The 18,741-nt window shown below is 36.8% G+C and overlaps 1 protein-coding gene across 3 annotated transcripts in view; it reads right to left on the bottom strand.

Annotated features, from left to right (window-relative positions):
- TRPM3 (transient receptor potential cation channel subfamily M member 3) overlaps positions 1-18,741 on the bottom strand; it is a 385,211-nt gene that overhangs the window by 6,641 nt on the left and 359,829 nt on the right. Inside the window, exons 20-23 of one of the 3 annotated variants that reach the window (XM_074206394.1) lie at positions 16,353-16,503; positions 15,995-16,194; positions 11,467-11,599; positions 794-1,965 (exon numbers count right to left, since the gene is read on the bottom strand). In XM_074206394.1, coding sequence (XP_074062495.1) covers positions 794-1,965; positions 11,467-11,599; positions 15,995-16,194; positions 16,353-16,503 — 1,656 coding nt within the window. Of the gene's footprint in view, position 1; positions 1,966-11,466; positions 11,600-15,994; positions 16,195-16,352; positions 16,504-18,741 lie in introns of those variants that run through there. The other 2 variants (XM_074206395.1, XM_074206392.1) reach the window with 2 other exon arrangements.

The raw sequence follows: 18,741 nt of genomic DNA, 5'->3' as shown, positions 1-18,741 counted from the left end.
AATCACCACAATGATGGAACCAATGTAAAAAGAAAACAGAATTGAAGTTTAGAATAGCTCATTTGTATGCTGGTTATTTTATTTCATCATTAAAAAAAATTATCCCTGTGTTCTAAAAAGCTTGATCATTTTCAAAAATTAAAATGGCACCTTCTAGCAGTAAGTGAGCTTGGTGCCCGTTCATTCCCCACCGCTCACAACTGCTCACAGTTATGTAAGGTGGAGGATTTTATTCAAAACTAATGCTAGACTTTTATTTTCCCCTTTTTCCTCCCTCTCCCCTCAAATGTGAATGGGAATCAAGGCATGATTTGAGGTCAGGGTGTTTGACTCTGGGACACAGAGTCTTCCCAATCAGTGTCCCAGAAGTGAGCTTTAAAACAGATCCCTCCCAGAATGATGTTAGTTTTGCTTAGCTAATAAAGGTAGGTTGCAAGGAGATGGCGGGACTAGGGGATAATGTGTCATCTCTCCTGCACTGTGAAGGAAGGAAGGTCTAAAATTTAGCTGTGCTTGCTTTCAGAGCTGTGGAAAGCAGCAGTTCTAGACAGTCTCCTCATGGACAGGCTGTCTCCTCTACTTTCTGGTCTGGAGGACTTACTCCTCTGGAAGGGGTGCCGGAGGCTGGCTGTGTTACTGACTGTGTTGCGTTGTCTGTCGAGTTTATCACTGATGGAGAAACTTTTCCTGGTGTGTGGGTAGAGTGTGCTGGACTCTTCTGCAGAGTAGCTGTTGGCTCTCTCAATTTTGGGGAGGGTTATGTTGTTGGACAGTGTTCTGTTTGAGTTACTACCTTCTTGGGTGGGTAACGCAGGTGTCTTCTGGTCTTTGGCTTCATTTTCTTCATTGTCAGAGCTGGGATGACTCAGTTCCGCTTCTCTTTCTGGATGGCTGCTGGCCAAGTCTTCCACTTTGTCTCCAAGGCCTCCAGGGAAGATCACCCTATCAGCTACTGCCTGAGGAGCATTCACACACCTGGTGTCTATGCAGTCTGTAATACTTGTGTATTCTGCTGTTTTTACAGGTACCCCAAAGTTGGTGTAATAGCTCCGAGGAGATGAGAACATAAAACTATGAGATTTCACAATTGGGGCCTCCTCAAGAAGAAATGGGGTGGTAGCCAGGTAGCGACTACTTTTTGATCGCTCTATTGTATGATACAAAGGTGGGTCCACATCCCAAGGGTTTGGGCATTCTGGCAGGTGGGTGTAGTCTGAAGAAAAAGACCTTGTTTCCATTGAAGTGATATCCTCAAAATCCATGCTCCGGCTTGGAGGTCTGTCTGTAGGTGCAAGAGTTGCATAGGCACTACTTGAAGGGGCAGTGGATGCTGCTGGAGCTGGAAAGATTGGCTCTCCTAGCCCCAAGATATTCATAGAATTGTCCAGAGGGTCTATGTCACAGTGGAGTTCATCCATGGCTGAGACATAAATGTCAATACAAGATGATGGTCTTCTGGAATCAGGGATAATTGCCAAAGTACTTATGGGGGCTGGAACAGGCTTACTGTCTTTTGATACTGAGTGGGAGCTAGTGGCTCGGTGAAGACTCAGGGACCTTTCTTTAAAAATACTTTCCAATTTTTCTATACCACTTTTGTCTTTTATATTCATGGAATAGAAAGAGTGACTTCGCATACGGGGCATTAAGGTTGGAGAGGTTGGGGACATTGACTCCTCACCTGCAGGGTCGAGACTTTCTTGGAGCTTATAGGTATTCCCTTCCTGACTGTTGAAGCTGCTCTGGCGAACAATGTAGGCAGCATCTGTACAATCTGAGGATGTTCGGGAACGAATCTTATTAGACTCTGCCCTTTCCAGACCAGTAAGTTTCTCCAGTGCTGTGGCCATTCTTCCTATCAGGTCCTCCAGCTGAGCGAGCCGGATATCTACTGTTTGGAGTGAAGCCTTCATGCAGTGCTCTCGCTCATTCACTTCCTCAAGGCGCATGGACATGTTCTCCACCCTTCAGGAAGAAAGGAACACATGGGTCATTTACATTTGGATGGAGCTAGATGTTAGCAGGTAAATTTATAAAGGGGTTAGAGTACACAAGACAGGGAGATCATAACTCTTTATTCTTTAAAAATGAGAAGGGAAAAAGCAGACCACAGCATCACCAACAATCATTTATAGGAGGGGCAGCTAGGTGGCACAGTGGATAGAACATGGCCCTGGAGTCAGGAGTACCTGAGTTCAAATCTGTCCTTAGACACTTAATAATAGCTGTGTGGCCTTGGGCAAGCCACTTAACCCCATTGCCTTGCAAAAATCTAAAAAAACAAATAAACAAACAAACAGAAATCATAGGAAACATAGCTAGAAGGGAACTTCAAGATCATCTCATTTGGTTCCCACTCCAACTCTAAATTCATATTATTATGACTTCATATTTTACAAATGAAGACAGAGGTACTGGGAAATAAAGTGCCAGTCAATTTCCAAGGTAATTAAATGGCAAAAAATAGAGCTTCTGATTGAAACTCTCTTTCCAAAATCATTCTCCAAATCATTCTCTGAATGTTGCTTACTATAAGACAGTCTTATAATAATAATAATAATAATATATAATAATATAAGATAGTCTTATATTATTTATATATCTTATATTGTGCTTGTATCTTGTCTATCATATTAGATCACAAACTCTTTGAGGGCAGGAACTGCTGCTTATTTATCTTTCAATTAGTCAAAAATTTAATTCATCAAGGTACCCAGTATAGTGAACAAATTAAATGCTCAGAAAATATTTGTTGTTTAAATGAATGAGAGGCAGTGGGTTCCATCTCTGACACATCACAACTTCCTATGTGACCCATGGCAATTCATTGGATGTCTCCTTGTTGTAGGCACTCTCTAAGAATATCAATTGCACATCAATTGCCAATCTTGAGGAAGAGAAATTTCCTCCCCAGTAGCTCCCTACATGGATGAAATCATGGGACTGGCCAAATTTTTTTTTTAATGTGCCAAGTGCTGTATTGGATGCCAGAGGGAAGCTGATGAGGGAAATGCAATAGAATATAGAACTGGATAGTTCTCTGTTTAATTATTTATTCTTATTATTAAGTGGTAGAATTAGTATGTTAAAGACATATCGAATAATATTTTTTCAACTGCCTAAGAAAGGCCCAATCCATGCAAAGTCATACTTCCATCTCAACCTTTCATTAAAAAAATCCTTGATGCAACTCTTAGGAAAAATGAGAGGGTAGGCCGTTTAGAATAGGGGTTCTTAATATGGGGTTCAGGGATAAGATTTCAGGGGCCCATGAATTTGGATGGGAAAAAGTTATATTTTGATTTAAGTATAATGGTTTCCCTTTGTAATATTACTTATTTTAAAAAATTGTTGTGGGAAGGGGCCAGCAGACATTCAAAGGGGTCCATAATACAAAAACAATTAAGGATCTCTGATTTAGAACCCTTTTGGGTTCTATAGACCTACAAGGAACATTAAGTATAAATCTTTCCAGCACTATGATTTAAAAGTAGTTGCTGTAGAAATAGATACTGACAAGGAATGCTTTGGGAATACCTCCTATTTTTTGTGATTTTATTTTTGCTTTTCTAAATATCTCCAACACTTAGTATAGTTCTTTGGAACATAGTAGGTGCTTGTTGATTTGACTTGTTAGGAAAGAAATTTTAGAAAAATAATTTCCAAGCTGCAGTTCATTTGGTGGACACAGTATTTTAGCAGTGTATTTGACAAAATCCTTCATGATGTCACTCCAAAATATTGTGGACTAGATAAAAATAGTTTGATTTGTAGCTGCCTTTGGTTGCCTGTCTTGTTTAATGTTTTTATCAACAAATTTGGATGGAGGCAGAGATAACAGATTTATCACATTTTCTGATTATGTGATCCAGTCTGTATCATTTATTAGATTTTGAGTTTCCTGAGAGCAGGAACTATCTTTTGTCTTGCGTGGTGATTTCCAGCTCTTACCACAGTGCCTGTCACTTAATAAATGTTTATTGACTTGACTTGATCGATGAGGAAACTGGGGCAAGAAGCAGTTAAGTAATTTGTCCATAATCACATGACTAGTGTCTGAGTCAGGACTTGAATTTAGATCTTTCTGATTATGAATCACCTATCTACTTGGGTCTAATACATATTACACCAATGGGCATTATCCCTATTAGATGTGCCAGGGATAAAAGAAAAAGCCAGATAATGTGTCCTGGGAAAATTTAAGGAAAGAGCTAACTTTCATATGGAAAGGCATCCTAAGGGAGAGATGGGAGGCAAGTTAAACCACTACCAATGAGGAAACTTCCTCTAACAATGCAGAACCACAGGATCAGCAACCTCAAGTTTTAGAATGCTGCCTGGGCACTTAAGGGTTAGGCAATTTATCCAGGATCATACATACAGCCTGTGTGTTTCAGAGGTGGAACCTGACCCACATCTTCTAATTTCCAGACACCTCCCTATTCTCTATGCCTGCCAACTGTATGAATGGTATGCAAAGCAAGGAAATAAACAGTTCTATTATATATCCACTTGTTAATTCTAGGTGCCACATTTTTAAAAAAAACTTTTTTCTTTCTAATACATTTTTTCTAATCTATTTTATTTTTAAATAACATTTTATTTTTCTGCATTTTGATGTTAAAACAATTTAAAACTTCTTTGAAACATGATTTGATTCTGATTATTATATTTCCTCCCTTCCTTCCTTCTCTCCTCCCTGAGAAAGTAAGCAATCTAATATAGGTTATACATGTGCAATCATGTAAAACATTTCCATATTAGTCATTTTGTTCAAGAAACTTTGAACAAAAAAATGAAAGTGAAAAAATATGTATATATTTCAGTCTGTATTCAGACAATAGGTGGCTCATTTTAAAAGCAACATTGACTAATTAGAACACTTCTAGAATGGAACAACCAGGATGTTAGAAGTTTTAGCAAATGAAATACCGTAAGAAAAATTTAAAGGAACTATAGATTTTCAACTGGTACAGAGAAGACAAAAAAGTATGTGATAATTATTTTAAAATATTGAAAGACTGTCAGATTGTATAGGGAAGGCATTTATCCTGTGTTGCTTCAGGGAAAAACCAAGAGCATGTTGGAAATTAGAATGTAAGTTCATTGAGGGCAGAGACCATTTTTATTTTTGCCTATCCCTGGTACCTATCAGTGCCTAGCACACACCAGATGTTTAATCAATGCTTGCTGAAATGAAATTATAGGAAAGCAAATCCTGGCTCAATTCTAAAGAAGAACTTTCTAAGCACAATAATTCAACAAGAAAATGCTTATCTATTACTGATAGTATTCAAGCAGGGGGTGGAAGGGAAATCATGGTACTGGCCAGAATGCTGTAGCAGAGATTCCTATGTTGAGTAGGAGGTTAGACTCAATGACCTTTAAGAACCCTTCCAATTCTGTGATTTTAAGAGCTTTACAGGATGCAATTCTGGCCTCCAAACACAAACCAGATTGTATCACGTAGATTGCTCTTGTTTGAATCAGGCATGGTGCCTGGACATCTCTGCTTCGTGTGGGTGCCCTGCAGTGGCTTGAATTCAACCATCAAAAATACAATGAGTTACTAAGCAGATGGGCATAGAATAGTGTGGCACAGAGTGCACGAATTAGATTTTTTCAGCCAAGAGTCACCAAAACCTAGAGAGAAGTAAAAGATAAACCATTCCTACATAATTGTTGTGAAGTAGGAAATATTAACTCAAATCTGAGAGTCAGAATGAAATGTGCTAACTATCCAAAGTATTGACCATATTCTGAAATAAGATTAATTAAGAAAATATGCTGAAAAATTTGGGAGAAATTTTGATAACTGTCTTCAGATAATGTGTAATGATTGCTGTTAGTGGCAGAGACATTACTTGGATCCAGATTCTTTGACTTCAGAACAAGTGAAGGATCTTTCCCCTCTAACCAGTGTAAGTCACTGTAAATGAGGAACAAATGATGAATTGAGAACTCTAAGGGACATTAGAATTTATCAGGTACACATTCTTCATTTTACAGATGAGGAAACTAATTTCCTAAGATGTTAAGTGACTTCCCAGAGTCATAACTTGTAAGTATTAGAAACAGAATACAGAACACAGAACTAGGTCTTTCTACCTCTAAGATGAGTGCTTTATGCCATAGATGAATTCAGTTTTAGACATGCTGGGTTTGAAGTATTGATAGAACAACAAGGCAGAGATAACCAGGGCAGGAGAGGGGGCAGTTGAAAATAAGGGATTGGAATTCTGGAAGTAGAAATATAGATTTGTGATATGGTGATTGAAGTCACAGGAACTGATAACACTTATCAAGGGAAAGAGGAGAAAATAGAATGCTTATTTTTAAAGGATAAGAGGAAGAATTAATATTATGTGATAGATACCACAGTAATTACATATATTGTCATTATTTCCCGGTTTAGACTCTTCAACAAGGTAGAATCACAGGATTTACATCTGGAATAAACATTAGAAGTAACTTAGGGCGACTAGGTTGCGCAGTGGATAGAGCACCGACCCTGGAGTTAGAAGTACCTGAATTCAAATCCGGCCTCAGACACATAATAATTACCTAGCTGTGTGACCTTGGGTAAGCCATTTAACCCCATTGCAAAAAAGCCTAAAATTAAATAAAATAAAAAAGAAGTAATTTAGTCTAGCCTCTCCCCTTTATAGATAATGAAGCTGAAACCCAGAGAGATTATATCTGTAATCAAACTTATTATAAGTAGCAAGTGGCAGAATTGGGATTCAAACCCAAGTTTCTTAGTTACAAAGTATTCTTGCAGGTCATTTCCAAACCATGCTACTTTTGTTCTAGCTATTATCCTTGTTTCCCTCCTATTGGTCCTCGATGATCTCCTTTGGAGTCCAAGTTCTGATAGGTGAACTTTCACTTTATCTTATCTAGAACTAGGTATCCTTACTACTATCTCAACACCATGCCCTAAATTCAGTGGTGGGATTCAGTCTATTTACATCAGTTAAGCAAAAGTGATACCTAATTTTATGTTTGATTTGGTGAAATGGTTGTTAAAATGGCATTTGTAATTAGCTGTCCAATGTGGAAATCACAAATTTACATTCCTTATTCTTCCGCCCCCCAATTCATCTGTGTAGCAACGTTTTCTAAATGCCCATAGTAATATCCATTATATCCATAGGTGAAAAAATTTAATGGAACCATGCTTGTAATATTTATTCATTTATTAAAACTCATTATACCTTTGATGAAATATTACATTTTAATTCCCTCATTTTTGTTACTTCAGTAAACATATAATGTAAAGAGAAAAAGTAACAACCAGGAGGTGACAGTCATTTGTTTCTACTTTATGTTAAACTCAAAAATTTCCCAAGATATGAGTGCACTAGAGTTCTCTGAATGGTGAAACCAATAGGAAACTGGTACTCAATGAACCAATAAATATAGATTTCATCCATTTTGGAAGCCATGGAAGAAGAAGAAAAAGAGTTAGAATAAGTAGAATGAGTTTGGGTTCTACATATGTTCCCACATTGACTGCTGTGGTCACGTGGCTGCTTTTACTCTATAAGGATACATTTGCCTACTATGAGTAAATTAACATAATCTAATTTTGTGTGTCTCTTTCATTGTTCTCTTTTGAGTATTGAATGAAATATTAAACTACCTTTTGGTATATCTTCTTGTATACTTAAAATGGTCGCTAGGGCAGACAATTGGTTATTAATTTATTTGAATCCTACCACTGTCTAAACCTATCTCTGATCCTCTTTATACTTTCCCTTTATATATTGTCTTACTCCATTTGAATATGAACTTCTTGAGAGCAGAGATTGTCTAACTTGCTTGTATTTGTACCTTCATTTACTATTATTTAATAATTGTTTTAGCTCTCTATCTGTTTGCCTGCCTAGATCAGGGGGTGCTGGTGATAGAGCACTGAACTAGAGCCAGGAATAATAGCTAATGATAATAGCAACATTTCTATAGCACTTACAATTTGCCAATGATTATATCATTTGATCCTTATAACAATCTTGGGAAGTAGGTATTATAATTATCTCTGTCTTGCAGATGAGGAAACTGAGATAGACAAAAGTTAAGTGACTTGGCCAGGGTCACACCCTTAGCAAGTGTCACTGAGTTTGTATTTGAGTTCAGGTTTTCCTGACTCTAGTGCCAACACTCCATTAACTGTACCACATGGTTGCCCAGGAAAGCCTGGGTTCAAATTTGTCCTTATACACTTATTAGCTGTATGACCCTCTGCACGTCACTTAAATCTGCATATATTAAATAGTATCTGTAAAGCACTTAGAGTTTCTGGTATATAGTAGGTGCTTGATAAAAGTTTGTTGTCTTCCCTCCTTCTTTTGCATGAAGAATGTATACCAAAGACATAGATCATGTGTGTATATGGGAATATCATTCATTAATAATAATCTTGTCCTTGGTCAGAGGAGAAAATCAACACTGATATTTTAGCTTTGTGATTTATTAGCCAGAATAAAATTTGCTTCATGTTATTTGGATCACAATATACTTTGTTTTGGAGTTAACTGAGGTGTTCAGGATGTTTACAAAGTCCTAGGACAGCTTTCAACTTGATTAGTCTTGGCTGTGTGTGCTAGATTTGAGCCATGCACAGTGCATGACAAGTGTTCATATATTTACTCACCCTAGCCACATGTTTGGGAATGGGGGTTAGGTGGGGCTTGGGGAACATAGGACCAGGAATAGAATTCCATTTGTGCAATCTGTTCCCAGCAATTGGAGAAGGTTTTCAAGTTGGGAGATTAGATTGAATAAAAATATCTCCCAAAAGGCAGATGTAGTTGTCTCAAAGTTAAGAAATTGAACTAGATTGTTTTACTTTCTTATGAATTATGTAAGTTTCCTTTAACCATCATCTATCTTGAATACTTCATTTTAAAAGTTACATGAAGATTCTTTAAATTTTATAAACAGTGTGTGGAAATAGTCTTGAGTGTTTTTTGGGGGGATTTTTTTTGGGTAGTAAATGCCGAACAATTTATCTTTTCCTGATACTTAACATATAACATATAATATACTATATACAAATTCTTCTCCCAACACAGATTGACACTTTCTCTTCAATTTATAATACTGAAGTTATTTGGGGCAACTAGAGGTTAAGTGCTTACATGTAGTCAGTATTAGTAACAAGATTTGAATATAGGCCCTTTGTGCTCTTCCCACTACTATATTGTTTTCACGAAAGCACAAAAATTAAAGGAATGCAAAAATTTGGTTTCATTTCCAAACTTGAATAGTAAAGATTAAATCCAGAAAAATGAGCCTTATACCCAAAGTGTGCATCGTGTGATATATCAAACATCATCCAATTTTTCTTGTGTCATATCATGTTAGAGTCATCTCTGCTGGCAAAGCTCTCAAGTTCTGCTGCACAGGGAGCAGCCTCACACTTGAATTTTAAAGGGAACAAATCAGCAATATAGACTAGAAAAAAATATGAACTGATAAAACCACTTATTTCAGGAAACAACTAAGCATTGACTTTTCTTAAAGGGAATTGACTTGTTAGGTTACACACTGACAGTCATTTAGAAATTCAAGGACAACCCGGAACCATTACATTTTAAGAAATATTCACATTTTAAGCCATATTCTCTTTTTTTTTGAGTGAAATAAAATTATGTATTAGATTCTGGAAAAAAGTTTACAAATAGCATATGGCAATCAGTATTTTAAAGAAATCACATTAGTTTTTAATCCTCTGTTATATTTCATTGCTCAGTTATTTTTCCGTTTGTCTGATCATATTTTGAGTTTTCTTGGCAAAGGTACTAGAGTTCATTTCACAGATGAGAAAACTGTGGTAAACAGGGTTAAGTGACTTACCTAGGATCACATGGCAATTAAATGTCTGAGATCAGATTTGAACTTAGGCCTGACTCTATCCACTGTGACACCTAGCAACCCATCTATTATATATTTTTATTTTTTAAAAAATCAGTACTTAGAAAACTTTTGTTTAATTTTTTTCTCTATTATATATTTTTTTGTTTAAACTTAAACAGATTCTTAAACACTCAAATTATTACAATGTTCTTCATTACTTATCAGAAGCTTTGTACCTCCGGGGATATCTTGGATTAAACTCAAATCCTTAGAGACTTCAAAGAAGCATCAGACCTGCCACAGATTGGATTCTCTAGTCAGGCAGCTGCTTCTCAGGGCTGGGCTTGAGCTGGAGCTTGTTGTGTACTCTGGAGTGGATCTGTCTTGGATCCATTTAGTCTCCCCCCCTAGAAAATTGTCATATATGTTCACTAGGATACTGGGCAAATGCCCAATTGGCCTTTGCTATAGTTACTTCAATCCTATCCAGATTCCTGTAGACACTGTCCTGTTTTGGTTGGCATGCCACATTAAGACATGGTTGGCAGCCACATTAAGAAAAGTCAGTTATACCATTCTTGCATTTCAGTGGAGTATGCTTTATAACCTCATTTTCTGGATCATAGGATTATCCCTTGAGGTAAATGGAGCAAGAGATAGCATCTAGAGTCAGGAACAATAAAAATAATAATAATAATAAATAATAATAATATGAAGAATGATGATGATGATGTTGATGATTTTGTGTTTGTGGCTGAATTTGAATTCAGGATTTCTTTACTCCAGGCTTTATACTCTATTCACATCTAACCTGACATTTACTAGCTGTGTGACCCTGGGTAGGTTACTTTTTTCTGTTTTGCCTTAGTTTCCTCATTTGTAAAATGGCAATAATAACATCTACTTCTCAAGCTTATTTTGAAGATAAACTGAGATACTAGTTATAAAGTACTTAGTATAATGCCTAGCACATAATAGGTGCTTAACAAATGCTTGTTTCTTTTTTTTTCCTCCTTTTGAGTAAGAACTGAAAGGGAGCTTAGGTATCACCTTCTCTATGCTATAATTTTATATTTGATGGAACTAAAGAGATTAAGTGACTTGTCCAAGGTTACATGAATAGCAAGAAGCAGTCAGGATCTGAACCAAGGTCCATGGGATGCTTTTAAAGTTTAAGTGCCACTTTTAATTTTATAAATATTAGCTTATGTACTGCAGGTAAAAGCAGTGAATGACATGTACAGAAATTTATTCATATAGGCCATACTATCTAAGGGACATAAGAATGGCATTTATTTCTCTGATTTAGACTTCCTGATTAAGATGGTCTCTGAGTTCCCTCCTAGATTTATCTATGATCCTGTGACTTCATTTAGAAGACTATGGACTCATTTATTATTAAGAAAAATAATTAGAAAACAATTTTGATGCAATTAATAATAATAATAATAATTAACATAAGAAGAGTTATCAATTATTTATTGTATACATTGTATACATGCTCATTTCTTAGGTAATAACCAATAACAATACCAGGGAAGAACCAAACATTGACTCTTCCTAGTGAAGCCTTGCATAGTGTAAAATATAATATGAAACAGGTACCTTTCTGATGTTACTCGTATCCTTTCATCATTAGAAGAATTGAATCTGTCATCCTTTTCTCTAAAATATTCCTCTATACACTGCTCCTCAAAGTCATGGACTTTCTTGAGCTCATCATCTGTTATGAAAAGTTCTGTGAAAGAAACAAGAGAGATTAGTCAAAATAGAAAATTTGCTTCTCTCTCAGAGACATTGTCTCATTCACCAAAATATTAATTGGTATATATAGACTGGCCTGGATTCTTGACTGAACTTCAATCAAGTTTCATCCATTCAAATAGATGGTTTCAGGTCAGTTTCCTCGACCATTTGCTTATCTTTTAGCTTTGAAATCCATCTAAGAATTTCTGGCCTCACCATAGGGACTGGTTGTAATTCTTAGACTACTAATAGCCTCAGAAAAGGGGAGACCACAAAGTAGAATAAGGTTCTTTTGACTTCATATAACATCAGAGTAACCCAGTGTAATCCTGAGTAAATTTCTTCTTATCTTTGGAATGAGGGGCAGAATAAACTGGGGGTGATAAAAAGATTATTGGGATGTCCTATTGTTATTGAGTTATTTCAATTGTGTCTGGCTCTTCAGGATCCTATTTAGTTTCCTTGGCAAAAATACTTTTAAGTTCATTTTTTTTAGGTGAGAAAATGAGGCAAATAGGGTTAAGTGACTTGCCCAGGATCAGCCAGCAAGTGTCTGAGGTCAGATTTGAATTCAGGAAGGTGAGTCTTCTGATTTCAGGCCCACAACTCTATCCTCTGTGCCACCTAACTGCCCTTTATCAACCTTTTAAACGAGCTTGATCCTTAAAAGATCCTTTTAGCCTTTCTGATAGATAGCATGCAGAAAAGACCAAAGTCTCTTCTTCTGTATCTGTCCACAGCACTGAGTTTCTCCTATCAACATCTGCCAATTCTTCCCATTCCCTACATGTTGGATGTCTGGGAATCCATTTGTGTAGTAACACTATTAAGATCAACATATAAGTCAAGTTTGAATAAATGGCTTCACTCACCTAGCTATTTGATTTCTTCTGGACCCTTTTGGGTGGAGATGGAGCCTAGAATGCAAGTCTGGACTATCTAAATTTTTTGTATACTCTTATTATTTTAATAAAAGTCAATAATACATCTATCTAATAAGTTTTCTAATTTACCTTTTTTTCAATTTATATAATACCTACTACATATTAGGTACTATGCTAGGGAAATAAAGTCAAAGACAGGAGCAGAAGAATCACTGCCCTCATATATTTTACATTCTACTTGGGAGATACATGTGCACAGATAAATAAACATCATTTATAGTGCAGATAATACAGGAAGGGGATCAAGAAAGGCCTTTTGTAGGAAATGATACTTGAGCTGAACCTTGAAGGGAGGCAAGGAATCCTTAAGAAGTAAAGAGGAAACGGGAGAATAGGGAGCAGCCTAGTCTAAGAAACAAGAGATTATGTTTGGCAGAAAAAAGTAGGCCTATTTGGCTCAACCATAAAATGCATTAGAAGAACTAATGTGTACCTAGCCTGGAAAGGTAGTTTGAAACCACATTGTGAAGAATTTTAAATGCTAAACATAGGTTGTTTTATCTTGGAGGCAGAAGGGAAACATAGAGCAGGGAAGTAGCATGGTTGGATGTGTGGTTTTGGAATATCAATCTGTTAGGCATGTATTGACAATGGCTTAGAGGAAGAACAGAATGGATCCAGGGCAGTAAATTAGGAGAATTTATTAGAATTAGGCAAATAATAATCCAGGCAAAACTTGATGTGGACCTGAAATAACATGGGTGTGGAGACTGGAGAGCAAATGGTAGATGTAAGGGAAAGTATAGAGGTGAATTGGAGAGACTGAGCAATTAATTCTGTTCCTGAACTATCTGTACAAGTGGGACTCAATTGTTACTGACTCTCCCTCCAAGAGAATATAGGTATTAGCATTTGGACCAGTGCCTTGCCCATAGTAGATGCTTAGTAAATAAATATTGAGTTGCACCAAGTTGTAAATTTATTCTAGGATCCCAAGTAGGCCCTCTCATCTTTAGGGCATTTCCTGGTGAAGAATATGACCCATTAATACTCAATCTGCCCCTGATTTTGACTATGTTAAGTCACACCTAGAGGAAGAAGGATTTACCTTTCAGAATAGCATTTAAAAAATTCACTTTCATGAGCTGGAATTAGAACTTCATATGAAAATTGGGAATCTTATTTTTTCTTTAATTTATTGATTTATTTTGAATTTTTACAATTTTCCCCTAATCTTGCTTCCCTCCCCCCACCCCATAGTCTGATAGTCTTTACATTGTTTCCATGGCATACATTGATCTAAGTTGAATGTGATGAGAAAGAAATCATATCCTTAAGGAAAAAAAACTAAAGTATAAGAGATAGCAAAATTACATAATAACAGTTTATTTTTTATTTTTTTTTTTAGGTTTTCGCAAGGCAAATGGGGTTAAGTGGCTTGCCCAAGGCCACACAGCTAGGTAATTATTAAGTGTCTGAGACCAGATTTGAACCCAGGTACTCCTGACTCCGGGGCCGGTGCTTTATCCACTGTGCCACCTAGCCACCCCTAACAGCTTATTTTTTAATAAAGGTAATAGACATTGGTCTTTGTTCAAACTTCACAATTCTTTCTCTGGATACAGATGGTATTCTTCATTGCAGATACCCCCAAATTGTGCCTGACTGATGCACTGATGCATCAATGCAAGTCCATTCAGTTGATCATCATCCCCATGTTGCTGTTAGGGTGTACAATGTTCTTCTGGTTCTGCTCATCTCGCTCAGCCTCAGTTGATGCAAATCCTTCCAGGCTTCCCTGAATTCCCATCCCTCCTGGTTTCTAACAGAACAATAGTCTTCCATAATGTACATATACCACAATTTGTTCAGCCATTCCCCAATTGATGGACATTCACTCAGTTTCCAATTCTTTGCCACCACAAACATGGCTGTTATGAGTACTTTTGGACAAACTGATGTTTTTACTTTTTTTTATGATCTCTTCAAGGTATAGACCCAGTAGTGGTATTGCTGGATCAAAGGGTACATACATTTTTGTTGCCCTTTGGGTATAATTCCAAATTGCTCTCCAGAAGTGTTGGATGAGTTCACAGCTCCACCAACAATGTATTAGTGTCCCAGATTTCCTGTATCCCTTCCAACATTGATCATTGTCCTTTCTAGTCATATTGGCCAGTCTGAGAGGTGTGAAGTGGTACCTCAGAGATGCTTTAATTTAGAGTAATTTTTCATATGAATATGGATCACTTTGATTTCCTCATCTGTAAATTGCTTTTGCATATCCTTTGGCCACTTGTCAATTGGGGAATGGCTTGCTTTTTTTTAAAAAAAAATTTGACTCATCTTTCTGTATATTTTAGAAATGAGTCCTTTATCAGAAATAGTAGTTTCTAAAAATTGTTTCCCAATTTACTACATTTCTTTTGATCTTGCTTATAGTGGTTTTGTCTTTGCAAAAGCTTTTTAATTTAATGTAATAAAAATTATCTAGTTTGTTTTTAATGATGTTCTCCATCTCTTCCTTGGTCATAAACTGCTTCCCTTTCCATATATCTGATAGGTAAACTATTCTTTGATCTCCTAGTTTGCTTATAATATTGTTTTTTTATGTCTAAATTCTGTGTCCATTTTGATCTTATCTTGGTGTGGGGTATGAGGTGTTGGTCTAATCCAAGTTTCTGCCATACTAACCTCCAATTTTCTCAACAGTTTTTATTGAAAAGAGAGTTTTTATCCCAAAAGTCAGACTCTTTAGGTTTATCAAACAGCAGATTACTATAATCATTTCCTGCTATTGTACCTAGTCTATTCCACTGATCCACCACTCTGTTTCTTAGCCAATACCAGACAGTTTTGATGACTGATGCTTCATAATATAAGAAAATTGGGAATCTTATTGGAACTTTGTTATTCCTTTCTAAACTTTTAATTTTTAACTGTTAATGAAACTGGGTATTTCTAGGTCACAGAACTGACTGAAAAATGACAGATTTAAAAGGATAGTTGGTTTGGTAAAGGTCAGAGAATCATAAATTTATAGCTGGAAGATAGAAGTTGTAATCTTACCCCCTCATTTTTACAGATAAGGAACTGAAGCCCAAAGAGGTTAATTGATTTGCCACAGTTAGTATCTGGCAGAGAATATGAACCCAGACCTTTTCACTCCTATTCCATAATGACTTAAACTTCAGGCTACTACTATAGAGAGGAATCTATGGCCCGAATGGATGTGGAAGGTTTTGGGGTTCATCTCCTGAGACCTAATGCTTGTATTTTCTGCCAGTAAGGGTGAGAGGTCGATTCAATCCTTTTATGTCTTCACTACCACTACTTTTTAAGTATTTAGCCACTGCCAACCCCTAAGATCTTGAGGGCCATGTGGAACTTTTGGCAAGAAAGATGGAGAAAGATGAGTATGTTTACTTGCAATAATCAGTTAGCTGTGGGAATGCATAGGAATTTCTGTTTTGGACTGTTCTAGGTCAATATTTGGAACTTACTTAGGCCGTAGTCTCTTTCATCTGGATCACTCTCATGTTTCCGCCAACGACAACAGAGGTGCTGGAATATCATCGTCATGTGACTGAAAATTATTAGGGGTGGTGGCAGGACGGGTCTTTCATGAAATGTCATGATCAGTTGATATCTCTGAAACTTCCACACTTGGTTAGAAATAGATTTAACTTCAAAAAATGTATTGCTGAAAAAGGAAAATGGAAAATGGAAAACTGAGATCATCTGTTTCTTTTTAAGAGGTGTACCTAGGAGAAAATGACTATAGTTTTGCCTTAAGGTGCTATTTTTTTCTGCCTACCCTTGCATTGAATTAAAATCCCCAAATGCCAATTTTCCACTTACTTAAAGACAGCAATGAGGAGGTTGACCAGCAGGATATTTGCCACTAAGAGATAACAGGCCATGATGGCTGGAACAATCCAGGCTCCTGTCTTGCAGGGAGGCAACTGGATTATTTTGCCATCCTCTCGGGTTTCATTTTGTCCACAGGGAGCTGGAGGAAGTAAATGAGGCAAGAAGTGAGAGAGTGCCATAACTTAGTGCCATAACTCCTTTAACATTAATTAATGATGATTTTCCCCCCAAACATAAAAATAAAAATTAATTAAAAACCCTAATCAAAAAGGACAAGAAAACCCTCTGTGAATCTTTTGGGTTGTCTCTCTGAAGACCTACATTTTCAAACAGCAACTTTGTTGTTTCTGAAACATAATTTTTCTCAAGAAGGCTAAGTAATGGTTTCTGGAGGACTTTCTAGTTGACTTATAAGGAAATCACAGAACCTTTGGGTTGGAAGGGATCAATGGAATTAATTTAATCTTCCCTCTCTATGATTTGTCAAGTTACTTTAAAAATGTGCCATGGAGATGTAAACAGGTCAGTTATTGGCAAGGAGCCTATCACCATTGATCACTAATTAATGAGTCAGTTATTGTTAATTGTTGTAAGGATCAACCTCTGTGTTGGTATAAATTGATTTGCTATTCTTGTATTGATAGAGATGTTGATGATGATTCTATCCTTCATTCTTATAGAAGGCAATGACCTTAGGAAAGGTGATGTCATGACAGATACTCGAATTGGATTTGGGTGAGGAGGAGCTGTGCTAAAGACACCACCCTCATTTTCTCCTCTAGAGCCATCTGGAGTCCAGTGGTCAGATATGAATCAGGACAAATAGAGATAGACCTGGATGAGAGGAAATCAGGGTTAAGTGACTTGCCCAAGGTCACACAGTTAATAAGTGTCAGTTGTTTGAGACCAGATTTGCACTCCTGTCCTCAGGACCCCAAGGTCCATCCACTGCGTACCTAAGGAATTCACTTCCATGGGAAATACTTGGAAGGCCAGTTGATTGAGAAAAGAGATTTTCTTCAAGAGGAAGCATTAGAGGTGATTTGTTTTGAAGCAGAGAGAGTATATATGTTTTTTTCTGGGCATCATGAACAAAAGCTAACCTCATTGGATAAACGTATGCTTTAAGATTTAAGAAAAACCTTGTCATATTTGATTCTCATAACAACTCTATGAGGTAGGTATAATGAATATTTTTAATCTCCATTTTTTAGATAAGGAAACTGAGTGATGGTGTTAACTTCTATCTACTCTTTACTTATCTGTATATCAGTTAACGTTTATGTTGTCTCCCCCGTTAAGTAAGTTCTTTGAGGATATGAATTGTTTTTTATTTTTCCAAGGTTTTCCCACAACGTAGTGTATTTGGTAGAATAGAGATAAAGACCAGACCTATGATTTCATTGGCATAAGGAACTTCCAGATGAGGAAATTCTACCAATACAGATAGATTGTTGAGCAGCACAGGAGCCCAAGTGATATTCTATCCCATTAATACTCATGGGTAAAATCAACTTGATTTCATGATTTTCTATAAAACACCTACCTTATAGAAGGAAGGAAGAAGTGAGAAGTAATCAGAGGATTTAGTCATACAGTTAATAAACAATTATTAAGAACCTGTGCCAAGCAAGTGATAAGATTTGGGGATTCAGAGCCTTTGCCCTTAAGGACTTTGTAATCTAACTGGGGGAGGGGGAAGACAACACACAAAAGGAAGCACTTGTTAAGATGGGGTAGGAGGGTGGAGGGGAGAAATGATGAAAAAGTCAAAGAAGTCCCAAAAGTAAAGAGTGAGGAATGAGATTTTCTTATCTGAGTTTCCTCTCTTACAAGGAAATTTTGGAAGTCATGACTCCACTGTCTAATTAATTAGAGGCAGAGAGCAGTGATGAGGTAGATAGATGGGATCTTTCAGGATGATGAAGCTTTCCCAAAGATGAACTTACTGGGGCATGTTGGAGAAGTCCCAAAGTAGGTTAGCCAACTGAGAAATGAAATATTTTTATCTGAGTTCCCTTTTAGAGTTCATGGCTCTATCTTTAAAGTAGATCTCACTGGATGATGAATTTCCTGAGCATGGATTTACATTTTGGCATGGGATAATTCAGGGAAGCAAGGGTAGCAGATTATGTATCAAAGATAGCTGTGGAGACAAGTGGAGTTATTATGAGGGAGATGTCTTGGAGCAACTGGGATGCATCAGGGATCTAAAAAGATCCAAAGAATGGTTTCAGTCTAGGTGAATCAAAGAGGGAATGGTAGAAAGATAGTTGGTTGTGGTTATGGAGGGAAATTTAAGCATTCTTGATCTTGGAGGTGGTGCAGTTTTGAAAGATGATGAGGTTTCAGGGATGCTTATGTTAGTCTGTGGATG

The sequence above is a fragment of the Macrotis lagotis genome, chromosome X (genome assembly GCF_037893015.1).
Source record: "Macrotis lagotis isolate mMagLag1 chromosome X, bilby.v1.9.chrom.fasta, whole genome shotgun sequence".
NCBI lineage: Eukaryota > Metazoa > Chordata > Mammalia > Peramelemorphia > Peramelidae > Macrotis > Macrotis lagotis.
Note: the sequence above shows the minus strand (reverse complement) of the source record. Positions and strands in the feature narration are given on the sequence as shown.